This window comes from Bufo bufo, chromosome 6 (genome assembly GCF_905171765.1).
Source record: "Bufo bufo chromosome 6, aBufBuf1.1, whole genome shotgun sequence".
Lineage (NCBI taxonomy): Eukaryota > Metazoa > Chordata > Amphibia > Anura > Bufonidae > Bufo > Bufo bufo.
The window spans coordinates 328179925-328198916 of record NC_053394.1 but is presented as its reverse complement, the minus strand read 5'-3'; the positions used below and the strand labels follow the sequence as shown (position 1 = coordinate 328198916).

General features: G+C 47.8%; 1 protein-coding gene across 2 annotated transcripts in view; it reads right to left on the bottom strand.

Moving 5' to 3' along the window:
• LOC121003168 (arf-GAP with SH3 domain, ANK repeat and PH domain-containing protein 2-like) overlaps positions 1 to 5642 on the bottom strand; it is a 138083-nt gene extending 132441 nt beyond the window's left edge. For both annotated transcript variants that reach the window (XM_040434795.1, XM_040434796.1), the window contains exon 1: positions 5223 to 5642. In XM_040434795.1, coding sequence (XP_040290729.1) covers positions 5223 to 5348 — 126 coding nt within the window. In that variant the 5' untranslated portion in view covers positions 5349 to 5642. The remainder of the gene's footprint in view (positions 1 to 5222) is intronic.
• Positions 5643 to 18992: the final 13350 nt, after the last annotated feature.

The window sequence follows — 18992 nt, the reverse complement described above, 5'->3', positions numbered from 1 at the left end:
TTCCGGATGACACCGGAGACACGGATCCGGCATTTCAATACATTTGTCATACGGATCAGGATCCTGATCCGTCTGACAAATGCCATCAGTTTGCATGCGTTTTTTGACGGATCCGGCAGGCAGTTCCGGCGACGAGACTGCCTGCAGGAATCCTCTGATGCAAGTGTGAAAGTACCCTTATCTCCGTTCACAAATCTATGATTACCTGCAGGCGGCCGTTTCAGGCTGGAGAGAATCATGAGAGGAACTCCGGAAAATATCTGAACCGGAGATTAGTGAATCGATTCGTTCATCAAAAAGTGTGGGGGAACATGCACAGTCACTGCTCCGGTAGCAGAAGCAGAGCCTCTGCAATTGCGTCGCTACTTGGAGCAGGGGCACAGGCGAGAAATTGTCAGCGTCGGGCAAGATGACCGGACCTCTCAGTCAAGCAGCAGCAGGGGGAGCCTCTTGAACGTGGGGGGGTTTGTTATCGCAATAACCGCCATCCCCACTGTCAGAACTCATAATAGTCAATGGGGATCCAGAATGAAGTACAGGATCCGGCAGCGCCTGTGAGATTCGGCAGGCTAATAAAGATGTGGATGAGGCCTCACCTGTTCTGGAGCTGCCTCAGGAGGGTGACTACAAACAGCCACTAGGAATCTGCATACAGCATACTACTACCTCCTGTAGACAATTAGTTATCCTAATAAAAATTTCCAGTTCGCTCATAGCAGTGAGACCACAGGTAAGTAAGCAGTGAGACCACAGGTAAGTAAGCCCAGTGGCATCCATCAATACAGATCAATGGGCTCTATTACTATGAAGGGGGCACAATGGGCATTACTACTATGAAGGGGGCACAATGGGCATTACTACTGTGAAGGGGGCACAATGGGCATTACTACTGTGAAGGGGGCACAATGGGCATTACTACTGTGAAGGGGGCACAATGGGCATTACTACTGTGAAGGGGGCACAATGGGCATTACTACTGTGAAGGGGGCACAATGGGCATTACTACTGTGAAGGGGGCACAATGGGCATTACTACTGTGAAGGGGGCACAATGGGCATTACTACTATGAAGGGGGCACAATGGGCATTACTACTATGAAGGGGGCACAATGGGCATTACTACTATGAAGGGGGCACAATGGGCATTACTACTATGAAGGGGGCACAATGGGCATTACTACTATGAAGGGGGCACAATGGGCATTACTACTATGAAGGGGCACAATGGGCATTACTACTATGAAGGGGGCACAATGGGCATTACTACTGTGAAGGGGCACAATGGGCATTACTACTGTGAAGGGGCATAGAGAGGGAATTACTACGGTGAAGGGGCATTACTGTTATGGGGGTACAGAGAGGGCATAACTACTGTGAAGGTTGTACAATGGAGGGCATAACTACTGTGAAGGTTGTACAATGGAGGGCATAACTACTGTGAAGGTTGTACAATGGAGGGCATAACTACTGTGAAGGTTGTACAATGGAGGGCATAACTACTGTGAAGGGGCACAGTGTGGTCATAACTACAGTGAGGATTCAAGTTTTAAAATGGTTTTCAAGTTTAAAAATTGAAGTCCAAAGTTATCGAATTTCACCTCGCTGAAGCCCATACATTTGAATGCTGTATGGAGACGGATCTCCGGACAGCAATAAAAAGAATTTTTGACCGAAACGACTTTGATTCTATGATCTAAAGCTCGATTCGCTCAACGCTAAACATATAACAAGCCTATATGTCTGCTGCTTACATATATTGACCCTTCCATTACCAGTAGCTGATTACATAACCAGTTTATCGTTCATAAACGTCACCCATAGGGTTGCAACCTTTCCCAACCAAAAATACCGGGCAAGTTAAGCCACACCCCAAAGGGTGTGTGGTTGTGGGGACGTGGCTTAACACAGGGTGGGTGTGAAGTCACTGTCATACTGTGGCTCCCCAGGAATATTAAAGCCCCCATTAGCGCCCCCAGTAATAGTAATGCACCCAGTAATAGTAATACCCCATTAGTGCCCCCTCAGTAATAGTAATGCCCCAATTAGTGTGCCCCAGTAAGAGTAATGGCCCTATTAGTGTGCCCCAGAATGAATATTGCCCCCTATTAGTGCCCCCCAGTAAGAATAATGCCCCCATTAAGAATAATGCCCCCATTAGTGACCCCCAGTTAGAGTAATGTGGCCCTCATCCCCTGGGAACCGTCACTCGGGGCCCGGCACACTGACTGTAGAGTGTTGTGTCAGAGCCCGGCAGCTTTCCTGGGCCCGGTAACGGAGACCGGGGGAGAGGGGAGGTGATAGGAAAGGAGCGCAGCAGAAGAGCCGGGGACGAGAGGAGCGCAGGCCCGCGGCTCGTCTCATTGTTATCCAGCCTGATCTGGGAGTGAGAGAGTCTCAGTCCCGGCGTGGCCGCCATGCTCTGGGGCGAGGGTTTGCTGCTCTCCTTCAGCAGCGTCTTCGTGCTCCTGACCACCCGCAGCCCCCAGCACTCCGGCTTCCAATCCATCCAGCGGCCTTGTCCTCTTCAGGTTCGAGCCGGTCCCGGAGTGTCGGCCACTCACAGCTCGCCGCTGCTCACTCACCGCCAGCTGTCAGGACCGTGAGCGAGCAAGTCAGACAGTTTGAAATGAATCCTGTGCCCGGGTCTGAGAAAGGCTTGTACCCGGACACAGGATTACAAACCCGGACTGTCAGGGTCATTCCCGTACGGGTGGCAACCGTAGTCACCCAGGTTATGAAATTTACCATTTACTAACCAGACACCATTATAACCAGGCACTGTTCGTGTGTACGCCGTTTGAATGGGTCCACAATCCGCAAAGAAGTTTTTTGTGCTGTGGAGGTGCGGACCGAAATCCCGCAGAAGTGATTCGTATTGCTTCCATGGGCATCCCATCCGAGCGTCCGCTCCTTATCTTGTGAATTGCGGACCTGTTCAAGTCAATGGGTCCAGGGAGCACACGCAGCCGGTGGCCATATATGGTAGACCGGCAGTATGTGGGCCACAATACGGGCACGGGACACACACATTGAGGGTCTTTCAGACGGAGAATAGATCAGACCGGGTGCTATCCTCCAAGTTTAGAACCCTAATATGGGCAATCTTCTGTACAGAGCATCGGTCCATGCCGAGAAAATCGCAGCATGTTCGAACTTTGCCCATTTCCGGGCAAGACATTCATTCAAATCAACGGGTCTGTGGGGAAAACTAACTGTATACGGACTCCATCCATGTGTGGCCCTCTGAAAGGCGTCTAATGAACAAATGCCAAATCGGTCACTTTAAGTCAAGCCAACAAATAAGTCTCCATAAAGTTTGCCAATGATTGCCCACCAGGATTCTTTCTTATCCTAAAAATCACGGACATCCAACATTTTTTATTTATAAATTGGAAAACCATAATGAATGATACATATTATAAGTCAGTGATGGTGAACCTTTTAGAGACCGAGTGCCAATCTTCAACCAAAAACCCACTTATTTATCGCAAAGTGCCAACACGGCAATTTACCCTAAATACTACAGTCCAATATAGTATATATGTACTTTATCATTTGGCTATAATAACCTGCCTACATTTAGTGCGCCCTGCGCTGATGAATGGCGGGTAAAGTCTAAGGCATATTGGTATGCCTTAGACTTTTTCCAGGGTGTGGGTGCTCACAGAGAGGGTTCTGAGTGCCGCCTCTGGCACCAGTGCCATAGGTTCGCCACCACTGTTCTAAGTAATCCATGTCTATAGCTCAATATACTGATGCATTTACTGCGAGCTGCAAAATGACGATCATTACCACCCAAAAAATCACGGACACATCAAAAAAGTCACCTCATTTCTGGATGGCTGGCAACCCTTATAACTCATATAGGAAAATACAGAGGCTTTGGGGTATATTCACAGGTTTTCATCAGGTCAGTTTTTAAAGGGAATCTGTCACCTCCCAAAACCATCCCAAGCCGCCAGCAGTGCCTGCGTGTAGCCAGCAGAGTGTTTCTGACGATGCCTTTCTTCCTGAAGGCAGATGCAGCAAAAGTACTGAAAACGTTGTTTCATCCCCTGCCCGGCGCGCTTCTCCACACATGCTTGAAGTCACGGGGGCAGCGGCCTCCTTGCTTCAAGTGACAGTAACTACGCCCTTTCCCCGCCCCTTTCCTGTGACTGACAGCCAGCTGTTCGGCAAAGGCAGCTGAACTCCCTGCATAAGCGCTGTCAGTCACAGAGAAGGGGCAGGGAAGGGGACGCGGTTACAGTGACTTGGAGCAAGGAGGCCGCTGCCCCCGTGACTTCAAGCATGTGTGGAGAAGCACGCCATTGGGGGATAAAACAACGGGAAAAAAGGCATCATCAGAAACACTCTGCTGGCGGCTTCCCCTATAGCTACGCCCCTGCTGCTATGCACCGCAGCGGTGTCAAACAGGAAGTTTACATGGAGGGACCCGAGAGGAGAAGTGGAGGCCGGGGATCATGTTTTTTAGTGCAAATTTGTCCTCAGGACAGGTCACCAATAACAGATCGGCGGGGGTCCGACTCCTAGCACCCCCGCCGATCAGCTGTTCAGAGGCCAAGGTACTCCAATGAAAGCTTAGGACTCTTCCTAAGGCCTCTTACACACGAGCGTTGTGCATCCGTTCCGTGCATTGGGGACCTCAATTTGCGGTCCCCAATGCACGGGCAACGTCCATGTGGCGGCCGGGACAGATCGAGACCCATTCAACTTGAATGGGTCCGTGATCCGTCCGCACCACAAAAAAAAATAGTTCTATTTCTTTTGGCGGTGCGGAGGCACAAAGAGAAACACCACAGAAGCACTCCGTAGTGCTTCTGTGGGGTTCCGATCCGGGCTTGCCTTCCGCATCTCCGTGATTGTGGACCCATTCAAGTGAATGCTTGCGCAATATAGGAAAAAGCACCAGCCTATGTGCACTGCCACGGTCCCGGCCACCAGAGAGGTTGGCGCTTTTTCCTATAGTGTGCAAGCACGACCACCACTGACGGATTGCAGGGTGGTAGCAACCATAGAAACAATCCCAATACATTAGTAAGTGCCTTGTATTAACTTTCTCTCCATGATAAATGCCTCTTACTGAAGTGAGACAGCCCCTTTAAGGGTTTACAGCTTCTCCTTCCTGAAACCCAGATCACCTGCACCCACCATCTCAGTCCCAGGTTTTAACCCTGAACGCACGGGTCTGGAAGTTCGCCTTGCTGACTGTCATGTACTTACCTCCTCAATACTGCTGACTGTGTTCCTGCAGCTGCTCATCCTAGTGGTGAAGGAAGAGGTGGTGGGAGAGCTGTGGTCCTCCAAGGTCTCCATGATAAACTCTCCCACACTGATGAGATCAGGCATGGTGCCGGCGGCTGAGGGGTTAACCAGGACAGGGAAGGCGCTGCAGGTAGTTTGCCGCTGGCTTCTGTAGTGTGTGAACAGTGCTGTGCTTCGGCCAGTTTGTATTGCACGGGGGGAGTGGGAGTGAGTAGATTGTATGCGTTGCTAGAATAAAGTCAGGCTCTTCATAGAGGGGGCCAGGCAATGTGAAGCGCAGTCTCCTCGGGGCCCGCCGGTCAAGTATCGCGCAGGGTGTGAACAGCAGCTGGACCGCGGCTCCTGCCTGCTCTGCTGCGGGACTGCTGAATGAAAGGGGAATTGCGCCGCGCATGCGCGCGCCGCGCACGAGGGGGCTAAGCGCGAGTGGGTAGGATGTGAAAGGAGAGAGGTTTGGTTTTGTGAGGAAAGAATTGATGGGGGTTGCAGAGGAGATGCACTGAATAGGGGTGGATGGAGGAGACTTGGGGTGGGGGGGAGAGGGAATTTATTCAGTTCTAGAATGAGGCAGAGGTGAATACAACTCTGGGGAGGTGAGGAGACTGACAGGAGGTACAGGGCTGCTGCAGAATGGAAGGCAAATCTCTATAGAGTCACCTATGGCAGGGAATGCCTTCATATTTCACAGCACCAGGAATGGCATCTATAAAGGCAGAAAATATAAAAATATGGATTTTTTTTAAACAATTAGTATCATTTTTAGCCCCATTTGGTAGAGCACTGAGAACAGAACGTTGTGAATAGGAAGGGGAGCAGGCGGCACTCCGCACTGGTATCGTTATGGTTCACTAGTACATAGGTAGCAGTAGGGCTGGGGTGGACCTTCACACAACGCTCGCAGCGACGGCCGTTTGTATCATTTTTAGCCCCATTTGGTAGGGCACTGAGAACATAGAAAGGTAGGATAGGTCATCAACGTTGGTGGGGGCCCGACTCCTGTCACCTTCCCCACCGATCAGCCACCGGCACCAGAAACAGAACAGCGGACGAAGCAGAAGGCCCCGTCCGCCATGTGGTGGCCATGACGGTGTACCGCAGCTCAGATCAGTAAGGCTACGTGCACACGACAGTGAAAACAAAGTCCGTTAAAAATGGATAAACTGTCCATTTTTAATGGACATTTTTTTCACTGATGCATTTCTGAGAAACGGACGTTAAAAATTCATCCATTCAACTGTATATTTTTCACTGTCGTGGGCAGGTAGCCTAAGGCCTCATGCAGACGGCTGTTGGGCGGCCGTGGCCATACTGCGGCCCGCAAACAGCGGGTCGGCAATCCACGGCCGCCGGCCGTGTGCACCTCGCTTCACGGATGCGGACCCATTCACTTGAATGGGTCCGCAATTCCGGAGATGCGGAATGGAACACCGGAAGCACCCTTGTTCCGCACCGCAAATAAATATGACATATATTTTTTTGGGGTGCGGACAGACCACGGACCCATTCAAGTTGAATAGGTCCGGCCCGCTGCACGGATGTTGCCAGTGCATTGGGGACCGCAATTGCAGTCCTCAATGCACGGAACGTCCGTGTGCATGAGGCCTAAGTTTGACATATCCTGTGTGCCATAGCTTTAAAAATCGGCATCGATTTTTATGATTGGAGATCAGCCCTCTTAGGAGCCGGCATCAAACCTGTGATTCCTTGTACTAAATTTAAAATATTCATTCTTTTTTATATTTTCAGATATAGTAGGTATAATATAGGGCAACTAAACCTTTGATGAAAAAAACAAGGGATGGCAGCACTACTCAGAGGGCACTGCCTCTTCGGTTATCATCATCCGCTGTGTTCAGCTTTTGGAGTGTGCAGAGTACGGATCCATAGAACATATGTGGGATCCGTACTCTACATGCTGCAAAGCCAAACACTCAGTGCCCTCTGAGTAGTGCTGCTGTTTTTTTCATCAAAGGTTCAGTTACCCTTTAAAGGGCATCTGTCAGCAGATTTGTACCTCTGTTACATGTGCGCTTGGCAGCTGAAGGCATCTGCAGGGGTGCACCACCAATGAGGCCAGGTGAGGCGATCGCCTCAGGCAGCACCAGGTAGGGGCAGCAGGGGAGCGCTCTCATTGTGGAAAGTCTAATTTCTACATATTCAACTGCATCACTGTACTCAGAACAGCAATACAGTTGAATGCTGCAACGGGGCACGGGACCACCGTCTCCCTGGCCCACAGTTTCCTCTAATAGGCTACAAACACTAGGACTAAAGCCTATCAGAGGCTGGTGTCATCATTATCGCGCTCACTGAGCCAAGCTGCCTAGAGCTCAGGACAGACACTACAAGAAGTCCATGTCTTGCACTGCATTGCTGACACCAGAATGGAGGTATTTGAGTTTATTATTTTTATTTGGCAGCATGGTGTTCAGCCATGGGGTGGGGGTCATTATTTTGTAATTGGAGAAAGCTCTATGGGAACATTGCAGATGTAAAAAGGAGCATTTTTGTACTGGCACACATTATAAGGGTGCCACTATGGGGACATTTATTGTACTGGGGGCACTAAAAGGGGATCATTTTTTGTCCTGACACGTTGAACTGACACATTCTAAGGTGGCCACTATGGGGACTTTTCTTCTCTTTACATTGGGACGCACCCTGGCACAGTATCAGCTTAGCACAATTATTTTTGGAAGACACTATGTTTACGGCACTATAAGTTTCAGGGACACTATTTTCTGGGCACAGTTATTTTTTAGGACACTGTTTGCCAATAATTATTGAAGGGGAACTATCTGTGTGGTAGTATTTTCAGGGGGATTATCTGTTTCTGCAGTATAGTATAGGGGAGCACAATATTAGAGGGTCAGGATGGGGTGTTCAGAAGGTCAGGAGGATGGAAAAATAGTTGTCAAACTCTTAAAGAAATAATCATGGAGAAGATAAAGAAAGAGAATGTCTACATCAGAAGACACATCACTGGATGTAAGAGATATGTGGCGCTGTATTACCCTGTATGTTTTGTAGCTCTGTATGTAATGTTTTCCAAGTATGTCTTTAAAGGGGTTCTCCGGGAATTAAGAAAATGAAAATATGTAAATATTACTTTATTATAAAAATATTCCCAAATACCTTACATTAGTTACAATGGCTCATTTTGTCTTGGGAGCAATGATTAGGAGAAATAAAATGGCCGCTGTCCTATTAGTACACACAAAACCTGTCCTAATCACACAGGAAGACATATTACTTCACAACACTGACCTAAAGAGCTGCCTCATCCTCCTCTCTGCTCTGCTTGTCAGGGAATATGATCCTGAATACAGTTTAATATGATAGTTAGCTGAATCTCTGTAGGAATGGAGCTCATGAGGAGACATGAAGTACAGAGAGGATGGACAGGACAGACTGTGGTAATGGAGACTGCATACCAGTGCTGCTGCTCATTACCACATCTGCTCATAAATTCCATTCCTACAGAGAATAAGCTCATGACCATATTAAACTGTATTCAGGATCATAATCCCTGACAAGTAGGAGAGAAGGATGAGGCAGCTCTTTACCTCAACGCTGTGAAGTAACTTGTCCTGCTGTGTGATCAGGACAGGTTTTGTGTGGACTAATAGGACAGTGACCATTTTGTTTCTCCTAATGATTGCTCCCTAGACAAAACAAGCCATTATAACTAATGTGAGGTATTTGGTAATATATTTATAATGAAGTGATATTTAAGTATTTTCATTTTCTTAATTCCCGGAGAACCCCGGACCAGGGTGCCTAGGGCCAACCAGTAAAATTTATACATTCAAATGTTACCTGCTCACACAGTAGCAAGATGCTACCAGATAATTGAATATGGGGGACCCTGCAGCATCTTTGAGAAGGTAGGTCCTGGGGAGAAGAGGACACTGGTAGCTTTCCTCAATACCTAGAAGTCATCTCAGCTCTGATCGCATGTAATGTATAATAATAAACTGGGGAGTTTCTTTAACCCCTTAGGCCCCTTGCGGACGAGCTTGTCCGGATGTGTCCCGGTGCATTGCGGCAAACCCGCGCAAGTAGGAACGCAATTGCAGTCAGTTTTGACTGCGATTGTGTTCCGATGTTCAGTTTTTATCGTGCGGGTGCAATGTGTTTTGCACGCGCCTGATAAAAAACTGACTGTGGTACCCAGACCCGAACTTCTTCACAGAAGTTCAGGTTTGGGTTAGTTGTAGTGTAATAGCATTCTGGATACAGAATGCATAGTACAATAGGGCTGAAGGGGTTAAAAAAATAATAAATTAACTCACCTTAATCCACTTGTTCGCACAGCCGGCATCTCTTCTGTCTTGTTCTGTGAGGAATAGGACCTTTGATGACGTCACTACGCTCATCACATGGTCCGTCACATGATCCATCACTATCGTGATGGATCATGTGACGGAACATGTGATGAACGTAGTGACGTCATCAAAGGTCCTATTTTTCACAAAAGAAGACAGAAGAGATGCCGGCTGCGCGAACAAGTGGATTAAGGGGAGTTAATTTTTTTTTTTTTTTAACCCCTTCAGCTCTATTGTACTATGCATTCTGTATTCAGAATGCTATTATTTTCCCTTATAACCATGTTATAAGGGAAAATAATAATGATCGGGTCCCCATCCCGATCGTCACCTAGCAACTGTGCGTGAAAATCGCACTGCATCCGCACTTGCTTCATTTCTATGGGGCCTGCGTTACGTGAAAAACGCACAAAGAGGAGCATGCTGCGATTTTCACGCAACGCACAAGTGATGCGTGAAAATCACCGCTCATGTGCACTGCCCCATAGAAATGAATGGGTCCGGATTCAGTGCGGGTGCAATGCGTTCACCTTTATATGAACATAGGCTGGTTGAGGTGCTGTACATCGAATATATGTATGTAGTGCAGTAAGTCTACTGTGTTAGGTGCCACTTGTGCAGGGGGCGGGAGACTAGGGGCCCACCGGGGGATTCACCTGTACCCCTGTGGGCCAGTCCAAGCCTGTCTTTAACAGTAGGGTTGGAGAAAAAGGGTTAGGTTAAGAAATTGGCATGGGGGAAGGGCACCTCGGGCAGCAGAAAGGCTAGGTGCACCCCAGGGCATCTGTGTTGATCCCATGTTCGTATATGCAAATGAGCCTCTAGGAACAATGGGGGCGTTGCCTTTACACCTAGCGGCTCATCTCTCTGCAACTGCCACGCCCTGTGGACTTTGATTGACTTTAGGAAAAGTCAGAGTCAGAAGTGATGATGTTTTCACTACCTGGCCCCTGTCAATCAAAGTGCAGAGGGCGCAGCAGTTGCAGAGAGAGCAGAGCCTCTAGGTCTAATGGCAACGCCCCCGTTGCTCCGAGAGACTTATTTGCATATAATAAAACATAATTTTCTCAGCAATGTGAGCACATATGAGCAAGGGACCAACACAGATGCCTTCAGCTGCCAAGCGCACATGTAACAGGCAGTGCAGTTTCTAGGTAAAATTTCTCTCAGGGCGAGTGTCAAAAAAAAATCCCTCCCCCCCCCATCAAAACTTCTCGATGAAATCATATCAGAAGAGTACCTTATATATACACTCACCTAAAGAATTATTAGGAACACCTGTTCTATTTCTCATTATCTAGTCAACCAATCACATGGCAGTTGCTTCAATGCATTTAGGGGGGTGGTCCTGGTCAAGACAATCTCCTGAACTCCAAACTGAATGTCAGAATGGGAAAGAAAGGTGATTTAAACAATTTTGAGCGTGGCATGGTTGTTGGTGCCAGACGGGCCGGTCTGAGTATTTCACAATCTGCTCAGTTACTGGGATTTTCACGCACAACCATTTCTAGGGTTTACAAAGAATGGTGTGAAAAGGGAAAAACATCCAGTATGCGGCAGTCCTGTGGGCAAAAATGCCTTGTGGATGCTAGAGGTCAGAGGAGAATGGGCCGACTGATTCAAGCTGATAGAAGAGCAACATTGACTGAAATAACCACTCGTTACAACCGAGGTCTGCAGCAAAGCATTTGTGAAGCCACAACACGCACAACCTTGAGGCGGATGGGCTACAACAGCAGAAGACCCCACCGGGTACCACTCATCTCCACTACAAATAGGAAAAAGAGGCTACAATTTGCACGAGCTCACCAAAATTGGACTGTTGAAGACTGGAAAAATGTTGCCTGGTCTGATGAGTCTCGATTTCTGTTGAGACATTCAAATGGTAGAGTCCGAATTTGGCGTAAACAGAATGAGAACATGTATCCATCGTGCCTTGTTACCACTGTGCAGGCTGGTGGTGGTGGTGTAATGGTGTGGGGGATGTTTTCTGGGCATACTTTAGGCCCCTTAGTGCCAATTGGGCATCGTTTAAATGCCACGGGCTACCTGAGCATTGTTTCTGACCATGTCCATCCCTTCATGACCACCATGTACCCATCCTCTGATGGCTACTTCCAGCAGGATAATGCACCATGTCACAAAGCTCGAATCATTTCAAATTGGTTTCTTGAACATGACAATGAGTTCACAGTACTAAAATGGCCCCACAGTCACCAGATCTCAATCCAATAGAGCATCTTTGGGATGTGGTGGAACGGGAGCTTCGTGCCCTGGATGTGCATCCCTCAAATCTCCATCAACTGCAAGATGCTATCCTATCAATATGGGCCAACATTTCTAAAGAATGCTATCAGCACCTTGTTGAATCAATGCCACGTAGAATTAAGGCAGTTCTGAAGGCAAAAGGGGGTCCAACACCGTATTAGTATGGTGTTCCTAATAATTCTTTAGGTGAGTGTGTATATATATATATATATATATATATATTTTTTTTATTTTTTTTATGCTTAACACAAGATTTATTGAGAGCAAAAGAAAATCATAAATTACTGCTTAAACTGCTAAAAGTCACAGGCAGAGTGGTACAGGAGAACTGCAGTATAAAGGAAGGCAATACCCTTAGAAGAGTAGTCAGGAAATACAATCAATAATGTGCAAAACCAAAAAACTGTCATGTTAGCATTTAATAACTAACTAAAACCCAATCACTGCAGGTCTCAACTAGCACACGCAAGTAAATGTACAAAAACCAAGTAACATATGAAACCAGATTCAAAGCATAGATGGCAAGGCGGATTACTGTATACTGTACATAAAATGTATGGAGGTTACACCATGCCGGACAATATAACCTCTGTGCCATGCTGTACAATAAACAGTATAACCCCTACAGTGTAGAGGTATACTGTATATTGTGGGGCACAGTGTAGAGGTATACTGTATATTGTGGGGCACAGTGTAGCGGTATACTGTATATTGTGTGGCACAGTGTATGCTATATGTGTATAACATAAACATATTCCACATGAAAACTCACAATTACTTGACTTGGCCCTTGGGGATCTCGGACGCCACTTCAACACTTTGGCCGTGGGCTCGGTGGAGCTGATGTTGTGCTTTATCCTAATGAGAAAGATTTCATAATAAGGATTTGGAGAAGGAGCAGAGGGATAGCAGAGCAGTGAGAGGCTGGTGCTGCTACTAGGGGGTCATACCATGGGGGAGTAGTAAAACCCACCATAACCCACCATAATGCCCCCCCAGTAGAAATAATTCTCCTTATAATGTGCAAAACATACCCCCTTGTAATGCCCCCAGTTGAGCTAATGTTCCCATAATGTGCCAATATAAAATACCCCTTCTTAGTGCCCCTGTAGATGACCCCATAGTGCTCCTCTCCCCCTTCCCCATAGTACCCACCATAATGTGTCCCAGTATAAAATGCTACTATACAGAGCCCCCCATATAAATTACCCTTCTTTTTAGCCTCAGTAGATGCCCCTATAGTGCCACCCAAAAATGTGCCAGTAAGATGTGCCCCCATAGATGCCCCCTAATCATGTGCCAGTAATAAGAGCCCCCCACCATCATGTGCTAGTAGCCAGAGTGCCCCACCTATCATGTGCCAGTAGCCCCCTTATGTGCCAGTAGCCCCCCTATCAAGTGCCAGTAGCCCCCTATCATGTGCCAGTAGTCCCCCTTATGTGCCAGTAGCCCCCCTTATGTGCCAGTAGCCCCCCTTATGTGCCAGCAGCCCCCCCTATGTGCCAGCAGCCCCCCTTATGTGCCAGTAGCCCCCCTTATGTGCCAGTAGCCCCCCTATCATGTGCCAGTAGCCCCCCTATCATGTGCCAGTAGCCCCCTATCAAGTGCCAGTAGCCCCCTATCAAGTGCCAGTAGCCCCCTATCATGTGCCAGTAGCCCCCCTTATGTGCCAGTCGCCCCCCCATATCAAGTGCCAGTAGCCCACCTTATGTGCCAGCAGCCCCCCCATGTGCCAGCAGCCCCCCTTATGTGCCAGTAGCCCCCCTTATGTGCCAGTAGCCCCCCTATCATGTGCCAGTAGTCCCCCTATCATGTGCCAGTAGTCCACCTATCATGTGCCAGTAGTCCACCTATCATGTGCCAGTAGTCCCCCTTATGTGCCAGTAGCCCCCCTATCATGTGCCAGTAGCCCCCCTATCCTGTGCCAGTAGCCCCCCTATCATGTGCCAGTAGTCCCCCTATCATGTGCCAGTAGTCCCCCTATCATGTGCTAGTAGTCCCCCTATCATGTGCTAGTAGTCCACCTATCATGTGCCAGTAGCCCCCCTATCATGTGCCAGTAGCCCCCCTATCGTGCCAGTAGCCCCCCTATCATGTGCCAGTAGCCCCCCTATCATGTGCCAGTAGCCCCCCTATCATGTGCCAGTAGTCCCCCTAGCATGTGCCAGTAGTCCCCCTATCATGTGCCAGTAGCCTCCCTTATGTGCCAGTAGCTCCCCTTATGTGCCAGTAGCTCCCCTTATGTGCCAGCAGCCCCTCTTATGTGCCAGTAGTCCCCCTTATGTCTGTGCCAGCCCAGTTGCTCCCCTTATGTGCCAGCAGACCCCGTTATGTGCCGTTATTATAATTTGTACATATATATAAAAAAACAAAAAAACTTATACTTACCTCCTCCAGGATGCGATGCAGGCCTGTGTCCCTCGCTGGCTCAGGCGGCGCTATGACGTCACCGCGCCGCCTGCATCGGCCTCTGATAGGCTGCCGGCCTAGTGCTGGCAGCCTATCAAAGGAACAGGGAGGGGACACACCTCTCCCTCCCCTGCCGGCTGCCGCAGCACAGACATTTGTATCGCCGTCCTGAGGACGGCGATACAGATGACTATACAGACGAGTGAGCTCTTCCACAATGGAAGCGCAGCGCTCATCTCCTGCTGTGCCCTGCCGGCGCGGCGGCGCCCCCCCCTTCTGACAGCGCCCCAGGCGGCCACCCGGCCCGCCCGGTCCAAGAAACGGCCCTGGTAACAGGTCAGCCAGTGTCATAGGTACAAATCTGCTGAGAGATGCCTTTTAATTACATTTTAGCTGTATTTTTCTTTTTGTGAATTGTGTCACTGTAAGCTGTGTTCTGTTGCCCCATATATGGTGTAACCATGGTGCTTGACGTGAAATATTACCGCAGAATATTCAGTGGTTGCCTTCTTTGCAAGTGATATAGGAGATGTGAAATATTAGAGGGAAGTTTGGTAATAGCAAGCACATGTTTAAAAAAAAAAGTGAATAATTTTTTATTTTTTTTGTGGCTTTTTTTTTAGGCATTTTTTTGCAAACAGTGGGGAAGATTTATCAAATTAGAGTAAAGGAAAACTGGCTCAGTTGCCCATAGCAACTTATCTGATTTTATCTATCATTTTCCAGAGGAGCTCTGAAAAATGAAAGGGGGATTCTGATTGGTAGCTGTGGGTTTAAAGGGGTATTCTGGTTGTTTCAAGTTATCCCCTATGCACAAGATAGGGCATAACTATTAGATCATTGGAGGTCCTACCCCTGAGACCCCCGCCGATCACTAGAACAGGGGCTCCGTACACCCTGCAGCCCCCTGAAATGAACAGAGTGGCCGCTCCATTCATTTCTATGGAAGTACCAGAGATATGTGAGTACAGCACTCGGCTATCTCCGAAATTCCTATATGTGCGACCGACTGCTTATTTCATTTCAGGGGGGCTGCAGGGGGTACGTGTGCATGAGCCCTAACAGAAGAAGGAAGAAGGCACAGCAGCTTTCCTCAGGAGCTGTAAGAGATCGTCCCTGGGAGTTAAAGGGGTTATCCGAAATAACTTAACCTTATCTTTATGGCTTTATTTCTCCTATACCTTATTTTCCTAAATCACTTACTGTACCTATCTTGTGCCGTTTCTCTGCTACACTAAACAGTCATGTGACCGCCCACGTTATCAGCTGTGACGTTCCGTTGACATGGAGCTCTCTGCTTGTCGGAGTGACTAAGCCATGTCAACGGAACGTCATCAGCCTTGGCCACGCCCCCACCTCTCTGCATTACAGTCCGTGCGGCTGTGAGTTGATCGCGCATGCGCGATCCTCACTTGTGCCGCGGCTACCTCCAACTTTCTAACTGCGGCTAATAGCTCAACCCCTCCCACAAATATAACAGATCAACCCCTCCCACAAATATTCATGAGGGAGAGATGAGTCATTGTTGTTACTGCTGCATGTAAACACAGCAATAACAGAACCTGGAAAAGGTGTAAGGATCGTTCTTTTTTCAAAAAATCAAGCTTGACTAATGTATATGTATATCCTGATTAATTTTGTTAGGTTTTATTTTTTTTCCCATAACTCGGATAACCCCTTTAAGTAAAGTTAAAAACACCTGAAGAAAGACTCGGTCTAAGCCTGAAACGCGTTGTTGTAACTCTCCGACGAATGCTTTGATGACAGCACCATGATAGATCAACTTCAAAGCACTAAATGAATGCTTTTGTCTGATGTATGGCACAAATGTGGTGTGGACGTAGCCTCACTCTATAGTTTCATTCATCTTGGTTTGGTTGGGCGGTGGCTGTGTATGAAGGTAGACGGAGCCTCTAGGTGCTAATGACGCCCACATAGCACCTAGAGGCTCATTAGCATATTTATTAAAGTTATTTTTTTAGCAAAACGGCTGCCCCAAAAGCTGTTATATTAGGATGGTTGGCCAGAGCAGACACTAGCAGATCGCTAGTGTCTGAGAGCTAATTATGTCATACGAAGTGATAGAAACCCTTTAAAAAGAAAGTAAAAAACCTTTGGAAAAAAAATTATCTAATTTTTAGATTTCAGTCTACAGAACTGTTCGAGGGCTTTTTTTTTATTGGCACCATTATGATTAATGTTATTCAAATTTTTGGGGGGACAAGGGCGAATCACGTGTCTATTTTTTCTCTGTTATGGTAAAATATTTTTATATTTTAATAGGTCAGACATTTTCAGACATGGCAATACCTGTTATGTTTAGTATTTTTATTGTTTATTTATTTTCAGATGTAAATTTGGGAAAGCTTGCCTGTGAAGCTGTGACTTGTGCATGGCTTTACAGGCAGTTAACCTTAACAGCCCTGAGAACCTTCACCAGGCCCCAGGCTGTCATTGTAACCGATCGGAGCTCTGCGATTTCACTGTGGGGCTCGGATCGGAAGGAAGATGGAACCCCCTCCCTCTGATTATCTTCTCAGATGCCGCGATCTCTATTGACTATGGCATCAAAGGGGTTAGATGACTGGTTTCGGCATCATCGCCGATCCCGGTCTTTGCAGCTGGGTGCCGGCTGTATTAGGGTCCATTCACATGTCCTTAGTGCATTGCGCATCCGAAATACACCCAGCCGGCACCCCCATAGAACTGCCTACTCTTGTCCGCAAGAATAGGACATGTTCTATTTTTTCTGAAGCTGCGGACCGGAAGATCGGGGCCGCGCTCCGGAAATGTGGATGCGGACAGCACATAGTGTGCTCTCCGCATCCATTCCGTCCCTGTAGAGAATGAATGGGTCCGCACCCGTTCCACAGAATTGCGGAACGGGTGCGGACACATTCACGGACGTGTGAATTGACCCTTATACTGCTGGAACCCACCATGTATGGAGCGGCCCGCTCCATAAAAGCCCTTGTACACAATACTGTACATGCACAGCATTATGTTTTATGGAGTTAAAGGGGTTGTCCAAGACAGAATACAATTTCAGGGCAGCTGGAAAGCATTTAAATGCAAAAAAAGGGGGGAAAATCCCAGACAACCCACTTAAGAGTTTTTTTTCCCTATTTTCTTGATCACTGCCTACAGTACAAGGTGTGGAGGAGCTGCCTACAGCACATGAGTGTTGTGTGGGGGAGCTGCTCGCATTCACTTTAACGGGAACAGTGCTGCATTAACAAACGGTTGTGTAGTTCCTAGAATCAGACCCCCAACTATTTCATGTTGATGGCCTAGCCTAAGAATAGACCATCAATCGAAAAATCTGCAAGAACCCTTTTTACCATATTTTTCTAGCTGCATATTTAACAGGAAGACCTCTTTTTATTACATGGTCACATACTGGGTGACTGCATCTTGTTTTTATTTTAAAAAAATTTTATTCGGTAATAAAAGTCACTATAAGGCCACGTGCACACATGCGTTTTTTCTGCACGGATTCTCATTCAGAAAAACTGCAGCATATTACAGTTTATGAGATTTCACAAATCTCATGTACAATTGTAGAAATTGACCTGCTGTGCGGATTTCCAAATCTCTAGCATGTCAATTATGTTTGCGGTTTTAGCTGCGGATTTCACCCTTTTCAATGAGATGGGTAGATCTGCGGCAGAACCTCATCAAATCTGCACCGAAAACCGCGTATTTTGGGTTGATATGCTGCAAAAAAGCACATCAATCCGCAAGGAAATTTGTGCGGATCTTTTTTGTGTTCACCCGCACTCGTGTGCAGCCGTCCTAAAGCTTCTTCTTTACTTCACACCTGTCTTTGCAGATAAGGCTACATTCACACTTCACTAATTCATTTCAATGGGGCCGCAAAAGATGCGGACAACACACCGTGTTCTTTTCCGCGGCCCTGCGAAAAAAATAGATCATGTCCTATTCTTGTCATTTTCTACGGTAGCAGTGGCAAACTGCGGAACACACACGGGCCGGTATCCGTGTTTTGTGGATCTGCTATTTGCGCATCCGCAAAACACTACGGTCGTGTGAATGTAGCCTAAAGCTGATTTTGGGTTAAGCATAAGAAGCAGACTGCAGCTACCATGGTGCAGTGGCATCGCCAAGGGGGGCCAGAGGCTGTGCCCCCCCAACTGAAATGTGCCCTCATTCATTTTAATTCCTGGTGGTGTGTGTGGACGCATAATCGTTGGCCGGCCGCGATGGCTGTGTAGCGGGCGCAGGTCAGGAAAACTCACCAGCTGAGCGCTGTGACATCAGACTGTGCATCATGTGGTGCGCAGCGCCGGGGTGGCTCCTCCGCCGGCCCCGGAGTCAGCGCCGCCGCTGCAGGGCAGTGTGGGAGTGTGAAAGAGCCAGCTGCCTGGTAGCCAGAGGTCCAGAAGTAGAGGACAGCCAGTGAGTGAGCCAGCCTGCCTGCTTGGAATCAGTAAGTAATTAAGCAGGCAGACAGTAAGTGCAGGAGCCAGCAGCAGTGACAGTAAGTGAAGGAGCCAGCAGCAGTGACTATAAGAAGATCCAGTTAAATGACTTACTATGTCATCATAACTGTTGCTGGCTCCTGCAGTGCATAGTGCAACTAGAGGACTGTCATAGTGTGTGGGGAACAGGGCTTAGAGACCCTAAAGCTGCTGCCTTTTTCTTTATAGCAGTGGTCTCCAAACTGTGGACTTGTAGAGCTCCAGATATTGCAAAACTACAA